The sequence below is a fragment of the Hemicordylus capensis genome, chromosome 5 (genome assembly GCF_027244095.1).
Source record: "Hemicordylus capensis ecotype Gifberg chromosome 5, rHemCap1.1.pri, whole genome shotgun sequence".
Lineage (NCBI taxonomy): Eukaryota > Metazoa > Chordata > Lepidosauria > Squamata > Cordylidae > Hemicordylus > Hemicordylus capensis.
This window is the reverse complement of record NC_069661.1, coordinates 133,388,601-133,408,079: the sequence shown is the minus strand read 5'-3', so window position 1 is coordinate 133,408,079 and position 19,479 is coordinate 133,388,601. Positions and strand designations below refer to the sequence as shown.

General features: G+C 42.9%; 1 protein-coding gene across 4 annotated transcripts in view; it reads left to right on the top strand.

Annotated features, from left to right (window-relative positions):
- The window catches only part of FBLN1 (fibulin 1), a 139,306-nt gene that overhangs the window by 65,011 nt on the left and 54,816 nt on the right, over positions 1–19,479 (top strand). For all 4 annotated transcript variants that reach the window (XM_053254877.1, XM_053254874.1, XM_053254875.1 and 1 more), the window contains exons 11-14: positions 1,929–2,054; positions 10,516–10,635; positions 13,795–13,926; positions 16,223–16,346. In XM_053254877.1, coding sequence (XP_053110852.1) covers positions 1,929–2,054; positions 10,516–10,635; positions 13,795–13,926; positions 16,223–16,346 — 502 coding nt within the window. The remainder of the gene's footprint in view (positions 1–1,928; positions 2,055–10,515; positions 10,636–13,794; positions 13,927–16,222; positions 16,347–19,479) is intronic.

Here is a 19,479-nt window from a genome sequence, read left to right as displayed (position 1 = left end):
AATGAGAGGTAAGATGGCTTTACAGTTTCACTCGTGGTCTAATAGGCATGGGAATTGTAAGTTAACTTCCATCTTAGGTTCCACGCCATATAAGCGTGGAAATACTTTGTACAGTCTTGTATATTATGTTAGCTTTACAAATGAGGCTTCATGCACCCACACTTTGGCGTGATTTTTCAGCTGGACATTACGCTGGCAAGGGATGTATCCAGGCAGAAATCAAAGGTTCCGCTTCTCGAGTCATTTCCTACAGATGCCCCTGATGACATTCTGCCTGATACATCTCTACAAGGCACAGTGTTTCCCCAAAATGTCTCCTGTATAGTAAATGTCTAGCCAAAAATTCAACATGTCACCAATACAGCCGTAATTGCTTTCTAAAGATACACCTGATGAATTTCTGTCTGATACATCTCTGCCAGGGACAGTTCTTCTTCCAAATGCTACATCCTAATAGTAAATATCCAGGCAGAAATTTCAGAAATGTAGCAGTTTCGCATGTAATTCATATAGGAAGCTTTTTGTTCCCTTACCTTCAGATTGCTGTCAGTGCAAGGACTTTCTTGGCCATCAGAAGGAAGGAGGAAAGATTGCTACATTGTAAATTCCTGACTTGGTGCCCTGTGATTAACTACATGTAATCTCATGTCAATTCAGAAGGAGGAGATAGAAAATATTGCCTGGTTGCCTTATAACATGTTGACACATGTCTTTGCATAAAAGGAAAATATATCCTTTAGGAGTGGAGATGAACAACATGTTTGTGGATTGTGCTCCATTCTTTGTTTGGCATACTCTGAATGGACTAGCTGTTGCCCTTGTTGCTCAATGTGTTTGTTTTTCTGTCCTTGAATTCATAGAAGATGCAACACTTCAATTTGTTTTGTTCTTTAACATTATCAAAATATATGTAATTGCTGTATCAAGTGTGAGTTCCACACATCAGCTGGAAAATAAACCATAACGTCTATGCAGCCTCTTCTGTTTGAAGTTTTCAAGTCTATGCAGTCTTCGGGGTTGAAAAAGAATTCTTCTTATATTCATGGGAGCAATTCCTCCAGCTGCTGTTATCTATTTTGGATAAAATGTGGGGAATTGGTGTCAGTCTGGAAAACTTCCTGGGATTGAAACTGCATATTTGTTCCAGTGCAGGTTACCTGAGGTCTACAGCTGGATAAAAAGCATTTGGGGGGAGCACTGTGCCTTGTAGAGATGCATTAGGCTGTGTTTAGCTTTTAAAATAACTTTTAATTTGAATTTTTTTTAAAATGGAATTTTAAATGTGGTTTTAGCTTGGTTTAACTTAAATTTGTTTAACTTAAATTTGGTTAACTTTTAAAATGTTATTTTACATTGTATCTTCTTATTATGTTGTGAGCTGCCCCGAGCAGTAGTGTACTGGAGGGGCAGGGTTTAAATACTTTGAATTAATTAATTAATTAATTAATTAATTAAACTAATCGGGGCATCTCTAGGAAGTGATTGGAGAAGCTGCACCTGTTGAATTTCTGCCTGGATGCATCCATCCCCAACACAATGTCCAGCTGAAAGGCCAAGGCAAAGTGTGGCTTCATGGAGCCTCATGTGTAAAGCCAGCATAATAGATGAGACTCTACAAAGTATTTACAGTTTATATGGTGTGGAAGTTAAGATGAGCACCTTAACTTGCTATTTCCACACCTTTTAGAGCATGGGTGAAAATGTGAAACTGTGAAAATTGTGAAATATAGCCAAAATGTATAATAAAGCTTTTCAGCAGTTATCATGGTAAGATATATGGCCCAATAGGATCAAGCCAAACAGTCAATTGGATATATGGTCCAATATGATCAAGCCAAACTACATGGACTAAAATTGACAAAAATGTTATAGGTCTTTCCCTGTGAACATGGGCAGGAATATTTGTAGTGATCTATTTATCTCCATAGACGTGAATGAATGCCGACGTTACCCTGGTCGCCTATGTGCTCACAAATGTGAAAACACCCCTGGATCTTATTACTGTAGCTGTACAATTGGTTTTAAACTTTCAGCTGATGGAAGGTCATGTGAAGGTAAGCTGCTCTTTCTCACATTGCAAATCTGCATTGCAACATATAATTGCAATGCATATAATTGTAAATGCTCTGTTCCAAATGGGTGTGTTCTGATGTGTGAACCTGTGTCGGAGAACCCTAATCATCATATGTAACAATATTTTCTGTTCAGAAGTTTATATACTGCTCATATATAGTGAATTTATATATGAGTGTATAAATTCTTTTTTAAGATGCATATACCAGTTTGTCTTGTGCAAATGTCAACAATAAGAGATTAAGATCTACAGATCACTTTATTTAATTATAAATTTATATAAATTAATAAATTTATATATTTATTTTATATTCTGCCTTATTGTAAAATACATTAAGGAGGTATACATTTAAAAAATACTCTATAATAAATGCAACCATAAATAATGGCAATCACTAAAACCAATAGCAGCTAAAAGCCAGCGTGGTGTAGTGGTTAGAGTGCAGGACTAGGACCAGGGAGACACGAGTTCAAATCCCCATTTAGCCATGATACTTGCTGGGTGACTCTGGGCCAGTCACTTCTCTCTCAGCCTAACCTACTTCACAGGGTTGTTGTGAGGAGAAACCAAATAACAATACCAACAATAATAATCCAGAACTATGCAGAGTAGCTTTTCATGATACACCAAATGCCTGCTTATATAAATTTGTCTTTTACTTGCCTCCAGGAGGTGGGGAGCAAGGGAAGAGCTTGAACCTCTGTCAGGAGAGCATTTCACAGTCTAAGATCAAAAGCTGAAAAGGCTCTATCCCACACCCACAATAGTTGAACTTTGCCTGGCATTGGCACATGAAACAGGGGCCCCACAACTGGCCTTGTAGAATGGGATCAATTGGGAGCATTAGTCCCTCAGATACCTAGGGCCTAGACTTTTAGGGCTTGAAAGGTCTTTGAATTAGACCTGGAAACAAAACTGGCCATCAGTGCAGCTCTCTCAGGAAAGGAGTAGCATCCTCCCATCTGGTGGACCCAGAAAGAACCTTGGCCCCTGCATTTTGCAGTAGCTGAAGTTTCCAAATATTCTTCAAGGGCTACTCCATGTAGAATGTGTTGCAGCAAACCAAACATGGCATTGATGACCGTGGCTAGACCTGCTTTCTCAAGGAATGGGTGCAGCTGGAGCACCAACTGAAGCTGTGCAAAGACATCTTGGCCGTGCTGTTGCCTAGGTATCAAGGAGCAATGCCCCGTCCAGAAGAACCCCCAAGCTGCACACTGGCTCTTCCAGGGGGAGTGCTGCCCCCAGAGGCGTATCTAGGGAAAATAGCGCCTAGGGCAAACACTGAAATTGCGCCCCCTGTCCAAGCATCTGACACCCATCTTTCAGATAACTTTACCATAATATCAGCTGACAAATACAAGTCAGGCTCGTTAATCTTTTAATATTTCAAAAACTATTTAGCAGTGGACTTAGCCAGACCAAAAAATGCTGGAAAACTACAAATTTCAGTATGCTGGGACTCATGAAATACCCAAATACTATGTGGAGGTGTACTTGGAAAACTAAACAGAAGTGCCTGTCTAATTCTCTACTATGCATTGTAGCATCACTATTACATAAGTTTTAAAAATCAATGGAGAATTTGACTTTTCCCAGATACTCTGTAGATAATTAAAAGGATATGCAGAGTAAACTGTGTCACTGCTTGGAATATATTCTAGTCTTTCAGAAAGAAAGTTAAAATGAGAGAAAGAGAGCAAGAAACTCCGAGTGGGCCTTAATATTAAGGATTTCACACTGATTCAAAGACAAACTCACCATTAATAGCCATATTAGCAAGACATCACATTTAACTCACTTATCACAAGAAGCAAAGTAAGAGCAAATGAATACAATCCTAGCTCATAAGCGTCAGCTCAGTATTCACAAGCCCTGATTCTCTGTACATAGTGCCAATCTGAATATGTGTACAGTGACTTATACTATATATATATTTATTTTTTTTACCAGTAGCCCATTTGGGGGGCTTCCTTAAGGCTGGGGGGGGGGTTTTGCAAAGGTTCCTCCCCCCCCCACTGGTCTCTAGGGCCTCACAGGGACCATTTGAGCATGTGCGGTGGCCATTTTTAAAAATAATCTTTTTTTAAAAAATGCCACTGAAAACAAAATGGCCACCGCGCATGCTCAAATGGCCTCTGCAAGGCCTGGCATGACCTAGGGCCTCACATAGTCCATTTGAGCATGCACGGTGGCCATTTTGTTTTTGGCAGCCATTTTTTAAAAAAAATTAATTTTACAAAATGGCAGCCCCCTTCAAGTGGCGCCCAGGGCACGTGCCCTGCCTGCCCTACCCTAGATACGCCCTTGGCTGCCCCATCCAGAAACTGGTGAATTCCCTCTCTCTTCTATGTAATTTGCAGTATCATTGATGTCTAGGTCTTAGCAGCCAACTGCAAATTGGACTAGTTTTGTGCCCTTGACCAATGAAAGACTGTATAGCAGGGCTGCTCAACTTCAGCCCTCCTGCAGATGATGGCCTACAACTCCCATTACCTCTGGCTGTGGGTGACTGTGGCTGGGGATTCTGGGAGTTGTAGTCCCAAAACAGCTGTGGGGCCTAAGTTGAGCCGGCCTGCTGTATAGCCACATCTTTCCTTCCAAACCCTTGTTACTATATGCATACTTTGGAATAGTTACAAATAATAAGATGCAGCATTTTGAAAATTTAGAAGTTGTTCTCCACATGTAAACAACCTGTTTTCAGCTGAGAGTAACATGCCTTTCTTTTCTTGTTCATTTATATGTGTTAAGAAATTCAGGTCAGTAGAAGGATACATGTGTCTGTTTTGAAAAAAATCTGTTGATTTTTTTCTACAGTTTTTAGCCTTTGAAATCTCAGTTACAACAGAGTAATCAAGTCCTGAGAGATTGCAATGCATGGTAGAAGCAGAATGTCCAGATTCTGTGACAGAAGGCTGCTGCAGGCCCAGCTGAATGCAGAGGGAGCAGCCTGAACTTAACCTTCTTTTGACATGTTCTGCTGTTATAAAATTATCGTCCAGATCTTTTGTGAGGGGCAAATTTTATTGAGCAGCAGGTTTTAACAAACAGTACATAGGTATATGGTATGAATAGATTGGTTCACTTTAGCCCTCTGGAGACTGTGGGGGAAACGTTGCTGTACATGGGTGCAGCCTTCACGGTGTCTGGAAGTCCCATCCCCAGCATGCCACTCGCCATGCCACCCACTCTCTTCAGAGTTACAGTGTTTGTCTGAAGAGGTAGGCGAGAAGGCAGGCATCTCCCTGATTGCAATGGTACTGGGGCTTAGAGATGTATCTAGGGAAAATAGCGCCTAGGGCAAGCACTGAAATTGTGCCCCTCTCCGAACATCTGACACCCATCTTTCAGATAACTTTACCATAATATCAGCTCAAAAATACAAGTCAAGCTTGTAATTTCCTTTTCTTTCACTGTCTCTATGTCTGGACTAAATTTGGTGCAAATCGAGGTCCACAAGTTAGATCGCTTGCACCTCAAATGTTCATGTGTCCGTCAACTTGAATTGGGGTGGATGTCATCATTACAAACTAAATCATTGAGTTATCCCTGTTGGGTGATCTCATAAGCCTACTGGAAAGTAGGCTAAAAAAACAATAAAGGTAAAAATAGCAGCAGCTTAAGCACCCTATTTAAAAAGCAGTTATTTAAATAAGAGCTTGCTGGAACAAAACAGTTTTCACTGTCCATGAAAGGAGAGCAGCAATGGTGCCAGGGGGGTTTTCACACAGCAGACTTTACTACAAGTTTGAAGTTGCCCAAAAAGCCCAATGCAAAAAGTGGATTTTTTAAAACCCTGGATATATATTGGGGTACACTCTAACACACAATGAAAAACCTGAATCGTTTGTGGAATGCTCCTTGAGAGCTTGCAGGGACTTCGAGGTAAATCTAGCCAAGATGTGAACGCACCTCCTCCATTCTAGAGGAGATGCGAGCTAAAAGCCCTGTGTGGAAAAAACGCTGGTGTTCTCAGGTTCTGTGTGAAAAAAACACTGGTGGTCTCCCTCTCTGGAGGGAGAGAAAGGGGAATAGACACTTTCAGACAGCAAACGCTGCCTGAAATAAGTGGCAAGTGCTCGCTGGGGGGGTGCCTCTCTGGGCGGCAGTTGGGTGGGGGCGGGGCATGGCAGGTACTTTGCACACACACACACACACACACACACCGCAATGGTGCCCAGGGCACCTGCTCTGCCTGCCCCATGCTCATTATGCCCCTGCTGGGCCTTGACACAAAGTTTGGCCGCATGGAGGGCAAGTTGTAAGTGAGCACAATTTGTGACATTAGGAACACTGGAAGCTCCCTTATATTAAATCAGACCCAGGGACTTAGCTAGGGGAGAGGGGGCCGGTGTTCATCCCTCTCCGCAAAGGCCCCTTGGAGTGAGGGAGGTATGAAGAAAATAGGAAGCAATGGAGCTGGGGGCCCCTCAAGAGCTGAGGGCCCGAGTTCTTTGAAACTACACCCCTGATCAGACCATTGGTCTATCTAGCTTAGTATTGTCTACACAGATTGGCAGCACACATTTTAATCTTTTTTCTTTTACACCAGTTCTTGGCAGTTTTGACTAACAGCATAATGAAAACTGAATGAGAAAACAGAAGTTAACAGCAGAATAATTCTCTTCAGTGCATACGCTTGTAGCCATAACTATGGCTAATGTTGCTATAGCTATGTTTAGTAACATAGTAAAATATTAAAAAGCTGTTTTAGATTATCATAATTTCTATGCCAAGTAAGTAGCCAAAACTTTGTACAGTCTCATATGTTATGCTGCTTTACAAATAAAGCCACCCCCCCCCCATTTCTTCTTGTTCTTTCAGCTCAATATTGGCTAGGGAGAAATGTGCCCATACAGAAATTTAATGTGTGCAGCTTCCGCAATTACTTGCTCAAGGTGCATCAGCTGAATTTCTGTCAGATGCATCTTTACAAGGCACAATGCTCCCCCAAAATCTCAGTATTACACACACACACTCTCTCTCTCTCCTGTGCAGGTAGCATGGGAAAATGGGGCGGGGGATGGTTCCACCATTATAAGACACAACGTATTGCTTATAAATATATCTGTTGATCTAATACATGGAAACATTAGTAGAGATGCATTATCTGCTAGACACAGTCTAGTAGCAAATGTGCTACTAATTAAGTAAATGTGCTTAATTTCAAAGCAATCTGATAGAAAATTGCCACAGATACAGCAGTAGTAATAGGTTTATTGCGGTCACAGACCAGATTAACAAACAAACAAAATAGGTACATTGAACCCTTTTTGTCCAATCTTTAGACAGATCTATCATGTATTTCTTTCAATTCTGGTGAAAATGACTGATTTACTCTGTTCGGGCTTGTTTGAAAAAAGTGTCTTTTAGTGGTTTGAAGTTTTGAGCTGCGGTTCAAAAATTATTAATGTTTTCCTGTCCCGTTAAAGCCTATGGCTAGCAAGTCCTGGCCAAGTTATACAGCCAGTTTGACAATGAATCTGGAATAATGACACATTTGCCAGGACTCTGACATTGGAAGAAGTGGGAGCCAGATAGTGGATTCTATTGCAAGTGCAATGCCTATTCTGTTATAGAACATGAACTCTCAGGGAAGAGTGGGGAGGGGAAAATATGGAATGGACAGGTGGGGAAATACAGGTGGGTTAGTAGCATTCTGGGGGAGTAATAGTAATGAGATGATTTTGAAAATGCACACATACAAACAGAAAAGCAAACACATACACACACCACACACAGCACAAACACACACACATACAGGCACATGAACACACATACATATAGACATATGCACATACACATGCAAACACACGCTCACATAAACACACACACAGAAACACATGCACACAACAAAAATGTGAATATATGGAAATACAAAGCTACATGTGCACACGTGCAAATACTGACATACACAAAGACACGAACATGTATGCACTCAAACACAAGTGCACAAACACCAAAATACACACATACACAATGCAAACAGAAGGATACACCCAGAGAACACACACGCTTACACAACAAAGACACATACACTAAACACATGAGCACACAAGCACAGACAAAACACAAGCACATACACACAAGCCAAAGGCATGTACATGCATGGAAACATACTCATACAACACACACACAGAGATGTGTACAAATGTAAATATAGGTCACTTTATTATTATTTACAATATGTATACCCCTTCTTCCAGTACACTATTGCTCGGGGCAGTTCCTCTCTGTTCAGAAGGGACTGCAGCATCCCTTCTTACTTTAGATTCAACACTAAATGTGCCATTGGCGAGGGCACTGGATTGCCAACACTGCAGTGATAAATTTCCTTTTTACAAACCATTTACAAACTGGCAGATTTTTTGATGGTCAAAAAATCAGATTTAAGACCAGATTTAAGGCTATGTAATTTGGCTTAACCTCCACAAAGCTGGGAAATTGGAATAGAAGGCTGATGCCTTAATGGATGTGCCACATGATCAGTAATAATGTTGTTCAATATTTAAGTGGAAGAGAGCTGCTCTTGTGGTAGCAAGCATGAATTGTCCCCTTTGCTAAGCAGGGTCTGTCCTGGTTTGGATTTGAATGGGAGACTACATGTGTGAGCACTGTAAGATGTTCCCCTTAGGGGATGGGGCCGCTCTGGGAAGAGTATCTGCATGTTTGCATGCAGAAGGTTCCAAGTTCCCTCCCTGGCATATCCAAGATAGGGCTGAGAGAGACTCCTGCCTGTTTCTCCTCGGAGAATCCACTGCCCAGGGCCATCCCTAGTGGGGTGTGGGGCAGGGAGTGAAATAGCAGGCTGCATGGGAGAGATCATTGGTGGCCCGAAGGGCAGGTGTGGTGCTAGGGGCCATGTGTTGCTGAAATTAAAACAAATATCAAGATAGGACAGGGGAGGGGAGGAAAAGGTTCTCCGCAGCCACTATTCCATCCCCGGTTGTATCTCTGTCTCTCTCTTCCTCTGCACAATTGCCAGATCTACTTCTCTCTCCTGCTCCTGCACTCCTTTGGCCTCAGAGAAGAGTCCAGTTTCGGATCCTCCTGTGCTGGGCCTGGAGACTCAATGCTGCTGCTGACTGAGACAGGATGGGACACGGGGCGGCCTGCCGGTGTGGGTGACAAGGAGAGAGGCGTGCACGCTGGCCTGCTCATTGTCGCTGGGCTGGGGGCTTTACTTCCCCTTACCAGCCTCACTCTTATTGCTGCTGCTGTGACTAAGGATGGCTGGAGGCTTAATAGAAGCAGCAGCAGCAATTGGGGAACAATGTGAGGAGGGGAGCTGGGAGATCAGGCTTGGGCTGTAGCCAGCCAGTGACACTGCCCTTGGAGAGTCGCGCTCACACCAAAGGAAATTCCTGCCTGTTGCAGCAGTGGCCGATGGGAGGTTGCAGCGAATAAAGCCATGAATGATGGGTGATACTGGCTTCAGGAGAATTCTTGCTGTTCACAACTGGCCATGTTCAAATCAATTTGTTGATCAAACAAACTGGTAACCGGGGCTGGAATAGAAATAGAGTGCATGAGGGGATTGGGAGAGAGAGGAGAGAGACACAGCAGGGCCTGGGGGAGCACAGTGCTGGGGGCGGTCGCCCCGCCCTAAAGACGGCCCTGGGTGTAACAACTTGTATGTCTCCATTATTGTATGTCTATTAATGTAAAACACAATTATTGTAATGGTCTTATTATTCTAACAAAACTGGACCAGCAGAATAGTTAAGTGAGGTGTGTCTGCCCAAATGTAGACGTGCCCTTACTCTAGCGCAGATTAACACATTTCCTATGGTGGTTCTTGGTGATAGGTTTAAAGGGATACCTTTTTCTTCCCGGCTGTGTCCGTGTGGCTCTGGAGCCATAGAAACTGCCTCACATGTCATTCTATACTGTGCTTTTTATAGGGAGATACACTTAAGATTAATTTCTCCTTTGCTGGAAAACCTCGCTGGATGCCCTGACAATTTCTATCTAAATTTCTTATTGGCAAATACCAATAAGATTATTTGCAGAATAGCTAAGTTTTGTTATATCATCTGTCAAATTCGTTCTGAGCTCTTGTAGCTGCTTTTTGTACTGCTGTACTTTTTTGTAACTGTTTTCATTTACTGGTCAATGACCAAAACTAAACCTACCCACCTAACAAAACTGATCTATTTTGCATCTAATTTGCAGGCAGCCTCCAGGTTACTTGGTCATGTCCAGATATATTGAAATCAATGTAACAAGTTGGCCATGATTAGCTTAAGTCCGATTGATTTCAATAGGATGTAGTCATGACTAACTTAATCTGGATGCTGCACATTATTAAAAGCTGTGGAGAATTTTTAAAACAAGATTTGGTTCTAGATCAAAGCTTATCTCATCATCATCTTAAACATCTATACTAGTAAATACAGTCCACACTCTTGTTTTACATCATGCGTTTTTGTTTTCAGACTTGAATGAATGTGAAAGTAATCCCTGTAGCCAGGAGTGTGCTAATGTATATGGATCTTACCAGTGCTACTGTCGCCGGGGCTACCAGCTTAGTGATGTAGACGGGATCACATGCGGAGGTAAACAGCCACCCTCATGATTTTTTCCATATCAAGCAGCCTTATACTGATTCAGATCATTGGTCCATCTAGGGCAGTATTGTCTTTCCCAGCCATGCCACTTTAGATCCTTTTAAGATATCACATGCTACATCCTTTCCCAGTGCATTTTGGGAAGGAAAAGGTGCTAGTGAGAAAATGGGCAGCATATCTGCTGCAGCTGTTGCCCACTTCCTTGGAGAGTGTTTTTACAGTAGAGGATGCAAGGAGACTGCCACTAGTTTTGGTAAGTAACCTCACCACCACCACCCCTGGCTTTCCATAGCAATTTTGAGGAGACCCTCATTCCTGCTGAAATTGCCCCTCTCCTATTTCCATTGTCAAGAAAAATAACAGGAATGGTGGCAGATTTTGATGCAGCCTTAATGCAAAGCATATTTCTGCGACTGAGTTGGGGCCCTTCCTCATCCAGTTGTATTTCCAACATTGACCCTTAGGGTTGGTTCACATGCATGCTCATCACCTGTTGACTGCAACATCAAGTGACAAATTGCATATATCAATGAATCCTCATAGGTAGAAGTTCTATAATGAGACAGACAGATGGCAGATTCAGATCTCTGGGTGATTTGCAGCAGACCAGCAAGGGTTCTGACTTCAAACTGTTTAATGGTAGCAGCAACAAAAAGTTATTGTTTCTCCTAAATTAAGCTGCTGAACTAAAAAAAAGCATGGAGTGCATTTTTGAATGAATGAACGGCTCAGTTGTGGTACTGAAAACAAATTGTTCAGCTGAGAATGACCAGGTCACTGGTGACCTTCCAAATTCATCTCCAGGTTTTGCTTCAGGTGAAATTTAGGAGCAGCTTAGAGATGTATGAATATCTAGACAAAGCTTGATGAAACTAAAAGAATTTTCCTTTAATGGGATTTTCATCCAAGAAGGACCCTGCAAGTGTCAAACTAGAGGTTATATTGAATCCACCATTAGCAGGTTTTCTTTTAAAAGCTTAACTTTGCATTTTTTAAAAAAGCAACTCTAGTGGAGGGGCAGGAGAGTTTTAACCCTCCCCTCAGACCGCACTCCCAGTCAGGATCGACCTTCCCCATGGGAGCTTCCCCCCCCCAAAAATAAATAGCAGCCATGGGGGAGAAGGTCTGATCTAGATAGGGAACATAGGAAGCATATATATATATATATATATATATATATATATATATATATATATATATATATTTGATTTGACATATTTTTATACCAGCCAAAACATCTGGGTGGTTTACAACAAAGCAAAATAAATGACAACAGAAAAGTTAAAACATTAGTTAAAATGAAATAATTGATAATAGAAAAAGTTTTAAAAATACAATTTAAAATTACAATATTGAATTGGTCCATTTTGCTCAATATTGTCTACACTGACTGGCAGCTGCTCTCCAAGGTGACAGGCAGGCGTCTCTCCCAGTCCTATTTGGAGATGCCAGGACATAAATCTAGAACCTTCTGCATGTATGCAGATGCTCTTCCACTGACCTATGGCCCCATCCCCTAAGGCAGGGCTGCTCGACTTAGGCCCTCCTGCAGATGCTGGCCTACAGCTCCCATAATCTCTGGCTATTGGCCACTGTGGCTGGAGATTATGGGAGTTGTAGTCCAAAAAAAGCTGGGGGGCCAAAGCTGAGCTGGCCTGCCCTAAGGGGAATATCTTACAGCACTCTAGGGGTGTGCATGAACAATTCGGCACAGAACCAGTTTGCCTCAAACTGGGCCAGTTCGGCAGCTTGATCATGGACCAAACTGGGGGTAGTTTGGTCTGCAATCGAACCAAGCCCAGTTCGAGTGGACTGGTTCAGTGCTGAATGGGCAGCTGGGGTGGTGTTGAGAGAGAGAGTAACAGGCTTCTTACCCGCCCAGCTGTGCCGGACAGGTAAGAAATGTTTAAATACCTCTCTCGCTGCTCCCAATGGCCACCCATTAAGAACCAGGACCCTCACCCCTTTACTTGTAAAGTGAAATCCTCACTAGATTCTCCTTTACAAGTATTGGCCACTGAAGTGGTTTGGTGAAACAGACTGGTCGGTTTGACCAAACCAGTTCGCAGCACCCGGTTTGGCTCAAATTCGAGCCGAACCATGATTTTTGGTTTGTGCACATCCATGTAGCACTCACATGTAGTTTCCCATACAAATGTAACCCAAGGCACAACCTGCTTAGCAAAGGGGACAATTCATGCTTGCTACCACAAGACCACAGTGAAGAAATTGCCTACACTGCTCACAGTGTCTTGGTTCATGGTGGCCACCTATCCAGCTGCTATTTTTTTTTTAAAAAAAAAAAAGTTAAGCCCATCACTGCTAATGATAAGAGTTAATATAATGTGCAAATTTACCTTGAATATAGTGGCATCTCTGCTGCTTAGGAATAACTTCATGCACATTTGCCATAGTTGCCCTGTTTCTAGATAGCTTACTCTTACCAAGAGTATTGATAGTGAAGGAGCCTTCTGGATACATCTTTAGCATAAACATTTAATGTTACCAACAACTGGTCTCCCCCACCCCCCAACTTTGTGATGCAACAAACACAATGGACAATTATTCTAATAGACTCTTTCTTTCATCACCTGTATCCTTGCTTAAGAATAAGCTTTCAGCTATTTAGAGATACAGTGGCCTTTTGGTGTAGTTTCAAGGGTAAAATGAGAGTGGCTACCTAGACGGTTTTGGGTAGTGGATATGAAATTTAGCATGTGATAGAATTCCGGTGGGGATCTACCAAATTTCACCTCAGTCCTTATGAATTCAGGCATGGGAAGCTGTAATCCTTTAGCCTGCCCCATAATGACAGGCTTGCAAAAGCTCAGATCTTACACAACACCCTTGTGCTAAGGCTGTATTCTGTACAGAGATCTCACAGCCTATATGCTGGATCTTGGGATTTTTGCATTACCTAAATTTTATTCTAATATCTGCTGTAACCCACCCGAACATCTGTTGGAGATACACTCTCAGGATTTGGGGAGAAACAATAATGTTTCTGTAGAACTAGAAGGTCTTATTTCACCTGTTGCTAGGTAAAATGTCATGAGTGCTCAAATCCTGAGTCATCGGCACAGGAGTTTTGCAACAAAGCAGTGGTGGCCTCCATTATATTTCCTAATTTGGGAATATATTTTTCAGATATTGATGAGTGTGCTTTACCCACTGGAGGGCATATCTGTTCCTATCGATGCCTTAATGTCCCAGGGAGTTTTCAGTGTACCTGTCCCTCTTCGGGCTACAAGTTGGCCCCCAATGCACGAAACTGTCAAGGTATGTTTTACATATAACTGTGCTGATGTGATGTTCATAAAAACAAAGGCTTGTGTTCATGAGTTAGAAGTAAGAATTATAGACCTACTGTAGTGTTTTATTTTAAAGTGAAATATTTATGGGAAATATATGTATAATATTTTTGTCAAATAATGTTGATATCGCTGGATCCTCACATGTAAGACAGTTATTATTTCCTACTTCTGTCTTGGTTGGGGAATTCCCATACATCCCCCCTCCCCCGAAGACCAGCTGTACTATAAGGTAAAAAAGACAGTAAAATCATGCAAAGGTTAAGACAGAGATGGAACAGAGAGAAAAGTTAGAAAACTACCAGTCTGTTCCTTAAAATCCTTTATGCAAACTACTAATTCTTGGGCAGGATAGTCGCCTTCCTTTTAGCATCTACACAGATGCTTGCACATGAGTGGAACACAGTTACGCACTGGAAAATGCTCTTCACACACACAGAGAGATTCATGCGACAAAAGTTTAATAGCTTGACACAGGAGAAATAGCTTGACACAGAAGTAAGAGAGAAGAAAACTTTAAGACAAAAAAATGACTTCTGATATACCAGTTCTAAATCTGCAGAGCAGAGTTTCTGTTGTCAGTGGGGTAGAGCTGGGTAACAGAGGAGAGTAGGTGTTGCAGCCACCGCAAAAGAAAATAACTACACAGAGATCTGTGTGAGTTCAACTTCCTTCATCTTTCTGCCCAAGAATTTGCCCTAGTTATAAGAAAATCTTATAACCATGTTATACAGTATATGGTGGACAAAGCGTGTGAAAGATTTAAGGAGGTACTAACTGATCCTAGAATGGCCATTAATGGTTCTGAACAACAGAACTGGACTGGCTTGAGAAGGGAATATCCTGGAACATTCCTGGCTGGTGGATTCAGGTGACACATTTGATATGGGAAATGCTTTTAGAGTGGAGCCATTCTTTTTGCATAATTGATAAACTGTTTGGCATAACAGTTGTTCCTTCATGGTTCCCGAGGATTATGCATCTTTGGAATCATGGTTCTTGGATGTGCCAGACCTTTTAATTTACATTAAAGACTGGGAAAGCTCTGAACTCTCAATTCCATCCTTTGTCCGAGGTTTGAAGGGGAGAAGAAAAACTGCCCTGCTTGCTGTTGGTCAGACAGTTTCTAGTTGTCCATGATCTGAGCTTGAAGATGGTGGAGAGGGTGAAATATGTTGGTGTATCTTTAACAAGGGGAAAGTTTCCCCCCAATTACTTTTCTCTCCTTCACATGCTCATTTTCTGTGTGAAAAGTATGTGTCTGTGTGCAAGGTAGGGGTGTGCAAGCCAGCACGGTTAGAGCCAGACTCAGTGGGTTCTGGGTTGAACCAGAGTTCAAACAGAATCAGGCCTGGTTCGAACTGAGTTGGCTCGGAAGTCTACTGGGAAATGGGAATCCAATGAGGATTCCCCTTTATCAGTAAAGGGAGGCCAGGGGGGGCTTTCCTAAGGGTAGAGCAGGTGGGAGGGGAGTAAATAACTACTTACCAGTGCCAGTGGCTGTGGTGGCCGGGGGGGGGCTCCCCACTCCCTGGATGGCATACTCCAGAGTAGGCCAGGCCAGTGGCAGCCCAGTTCGGGCCTCTGTGCACATGTGGTGACCATTTTAGTGGCCTCCGTGCATGCGCAGAGGCCATTTGTGTGACCACTGCTCCCAGCACTGGTATGTAGCTACTTATTCCCTGCCCGCCTGCTCTACTCTTAGGAAATTCCTCCTGCCCACTCCCACTTTACTGGTAAAGATGAATCCTCACCAGATTCCCCTTCACCAGTAGAGCTTTGAGATGGTCAAACCGGGTCTGGTTTGACCAGGCACAAAACCGAGCGGAACTGGCAAAACCGGTCTTGTGCACATCCCTCATGCAGAGCAGCATTCAGTCATTGAAACCTCAACCTTGGTCTGAAGGGGTGCTCTTCAGAGTGCAGGTGACAAATTAGTTTCCCCTCCACACACTTGCCTCTCCCCATTTCTCTTTCAGAAACCTAACATGGGGCACAGCTTGCCTATCCAGAGATGCACGTTGCCCCTTCTGTGCCCCTCGAAGTTTTTGCCTGGCACTGCTGCTGGAGGGGGCAGCCCAGGCTCAGCATTATCATCTCAGACCATGGCCAGTCTGTACATCCAGCATCTGTCCCATCTATCTATCAGACATTATTGTTGATTAAACATAAATATAATGCTCAAACCTTTTGTCTTTCACCTTATTCAGCTCCTCTGATGTTATCAGACATGAACACACTCTTGTCTGCTTCCTTTTTTATAGATATTGATGAGTGTGTTACCGAAACACATAGCTGCTCATACAATGAGACCTGCTTTAACATCCAGGGTGGTTTCCGCTGTCTCTCTTTGGAATGCCCAGAAAACTATCGTAAATCTGGAGATACGTAAGTACATTTTTAAAATTCAGTTAAGGTGATCTGGTGCTAGACTCACACCTGACAAACTTAATTCTACAATGAACAACCTCTCATTATGAATCTGTTGCTATATAGTAGGGCTATTCCTACAACTGGGCAGGTGGGTGCAGGTGTGTGTGGCGGGGGGAATGCAGGGATGGACCTCCCCCCACCCCTGAGAATCCTTGAAGGTCCCACTGGTGCACTGCCATGCACCCACACAATTTGCACTGCATGAAGCAGGGTGGATCTCTGGAGGCCATGACTCATTTTCCCAGCCTCTAGGAATTCCGCAATGCACCATGCAATGAGTGTGGTGCATTGGGGGATTCCCAAGGGAAGTGGGTGCTCTAGGCGCCCAGCTCTGTGGATACTCGGGCTGCATGCAGTCTGAGCATACACATGACCCCACACCTGGGTAAAGGGCACACTCACACCCTTTAACCCAGGTAAAAGCCCACGTACAAAACTCAGGCTTGCAGGGAGGCAATGCCAGGATTGGCCTTGATCCTGGCACAACACATGAGCAGCCCTACTCAGGTAAGTCTTCCTTTTTCTGGGTAGGGCTGCTTGTGTGCATAGCCTTGGTGTCTTCTGTGGAAACCTAAATGTTATTTATATGGTACTTAAATCTAGAGATGTGGGTGAACATTGAGCACTAAAAACACTGAATTCTAATCCAACTTGGATTAAAATCTGAATTGTAGAATTCCTGGTTTGTTCACACCCCCACCAAACCCCTCCTTCAAATTTCACTTACCAGCCAATAGAGTAGCAGCGGGGCTCTAGGCACAGAGAGAAGAAAGTAGGAAGATCACTTTCCCTTCTGCCCCCCTGTGTGACAGAGGGGGGCTATGCTGTGTGACAGAGTGCCAGGACAAAAGGTCTTAGTGACTTGTGGTCACAAGCATCACTTGTTTCCTTAGCTAAGCAAGGTCCGCTCTGGTTGTATATGAATGGGAGACTAGAAGTGTGAGCACTCTAAGATATTCCCCTCAGGAGATGGAGCCACCCTGGGAAGAGCAGAAGGTTTCAAGATCCTTCCCTGGCTTCTCCAAGATAGGGCTAAGAGAGATTCCTGCCTGCAACCTTGGAGAAGCTGCTGCCAGTCTGTGAAGACAATACTGAGCTAGGTAGACCAATAGTCTGACTCAGTATATGGCAGCTTCCTAAGGGGCAGTGAGGCCTTTTATTCTGGTGCACTGATTCTTCACTCTGAATTAGCTTCGTTTGCCCTCAGTGACATCACCACAAAACAAAATCTGATTAGCTACACTGATGTCATTGTTCAGAAGAAAGCTGCTGATCTGAAACCATACAAGTAGTTGTAAGTATAACTAGAGGTCTTCCAGACAGGGAGGATTACTCCATGAGGAACTGTGAAAAACACTAATCAGTCACTATAGGCTGTCCACATGGACTGCCTCTCTTTCTGTTTTCCCACCACCACTTTGTTCCATACATACAGGAGGCTTTTGTGTTGAAAAGGTGTGGGTTTTATCTTCCTGCAATACACCCCACCCTCTCTGGAAGCCCCCCCCCATTGTTTACATATCACTCCTTCATTTCCACTCACCCCCAATTTGTGCATGCATGGCACCTGAGGATCACATGGAGATATGAACTAGATGCTAATAATAGTTTTGTGGTGTTTTGGAGTATTTGCACACATGCAGGAGGAGGGAAGACAAAAGGGTGAATGTGCACAAATACTAAATTAATTAAAAGCAAGAGTGGAGCAGAAACCCAACAAACGATGTAAGCTACTACATACCAAAGCACAGTCAAGCCCCCAACAACAACACCCCCCCCCCAAATTTTATGGCTATAGAAGGAATGCCCAGTAATATATTTTTAAAAGGGGAGGAATACAAAGCACATAAGTACAAGGAAGAATCCAGACGTAAAGCAACCTCAGTCTACACCCCCCAAAACCAGCCACATCACAGGTGTTATGGCTGGTGGGTCTGCAAGCTTGTGCAAATATAGATAATTTGACATACAGCGTAAAATTATTTATTTATTTTAAAAGTAAAAGTTTTTTTAAAAAAGTGAATGTAAGGGAAAATACCAGCAAGGTGACTGGGAGTAGACTGCACATAATAGGAAAGAGCTCAGGTTTGGAATGGAGAGGGCCGACACTCTAAATGCAACCCCCAGGCTAGTAGCCACATCTCTAATTCACACTTGGTTTTCCACAAAGCTGCTCCTAACTCCAGCAATATTCCACTCTGCCATCTTCAGGATTGTTTAAAAGTAAAACTTTTAAAAGACTGTTATTTTACACATTGAAGGCCCAATGGTCAGGAAAAAAGCCAGGAAGGGCCTTTTGCCATCTGTACACCTGTAAGTGTAATGAAGCAGCTATAAATCACCATCTGGAAAACTTCTTTATGGAGTCTACTTTCTGCTTCTTTTAACACAGTGACCCTTAGAGACATCAGGAGCCCTCTCATGTGCTGTGAATTTGGTTTAAATCCAACTGTCAGCACACAAGTTATAAAGGGGTGTTGCCTATACTTGGAGTGGCTGCCATTTTGTTTCAGGATGGTGGATCAGCAAAAAATATACTGTGGGATCCCCTCCCATGTGCTGTGAATATGATTTGTATCTGAATGAAGATACAAAAGTTATTAGAGCAGGGGTACACAGGCATGGTCTCATCAGTCTTCTTCCCTTCCAAAAAACGGCACTAGAGCCAACTAGTGAGCCAACTAGAGGCTGCAAATGCTGTTATAATGCCAGATACCAGAACAGAGCCTACAATATATGTTGGGAGGATGCAACCTCATTGCTTTTGCTGTCTTTTGCACGCTGTGAAAAATTGCCAGGGGTAGTATGTTTTCATGGGAGGAGAATATATTCATGAAACACCCCCCCTGTTTCAGCTGAACAGTAAACTATGGTTGTAGAGAAACAAATGAGGTAAGTGGCCTAAAAGATTATCCGAAGTTCGCACTGACATTTCAAATAGATTTATACAACCTTCTGTTCTTTATAAAACCCCAGTAAGCTAAATAAGCAAGGCTCCCTGTGGCCTTCTATTTTGGTACTAATCATATCTGTGCACACTTAGCATCAACAATGTTGCAGGATCAGATGCTTAGAGGTTCACAATTAA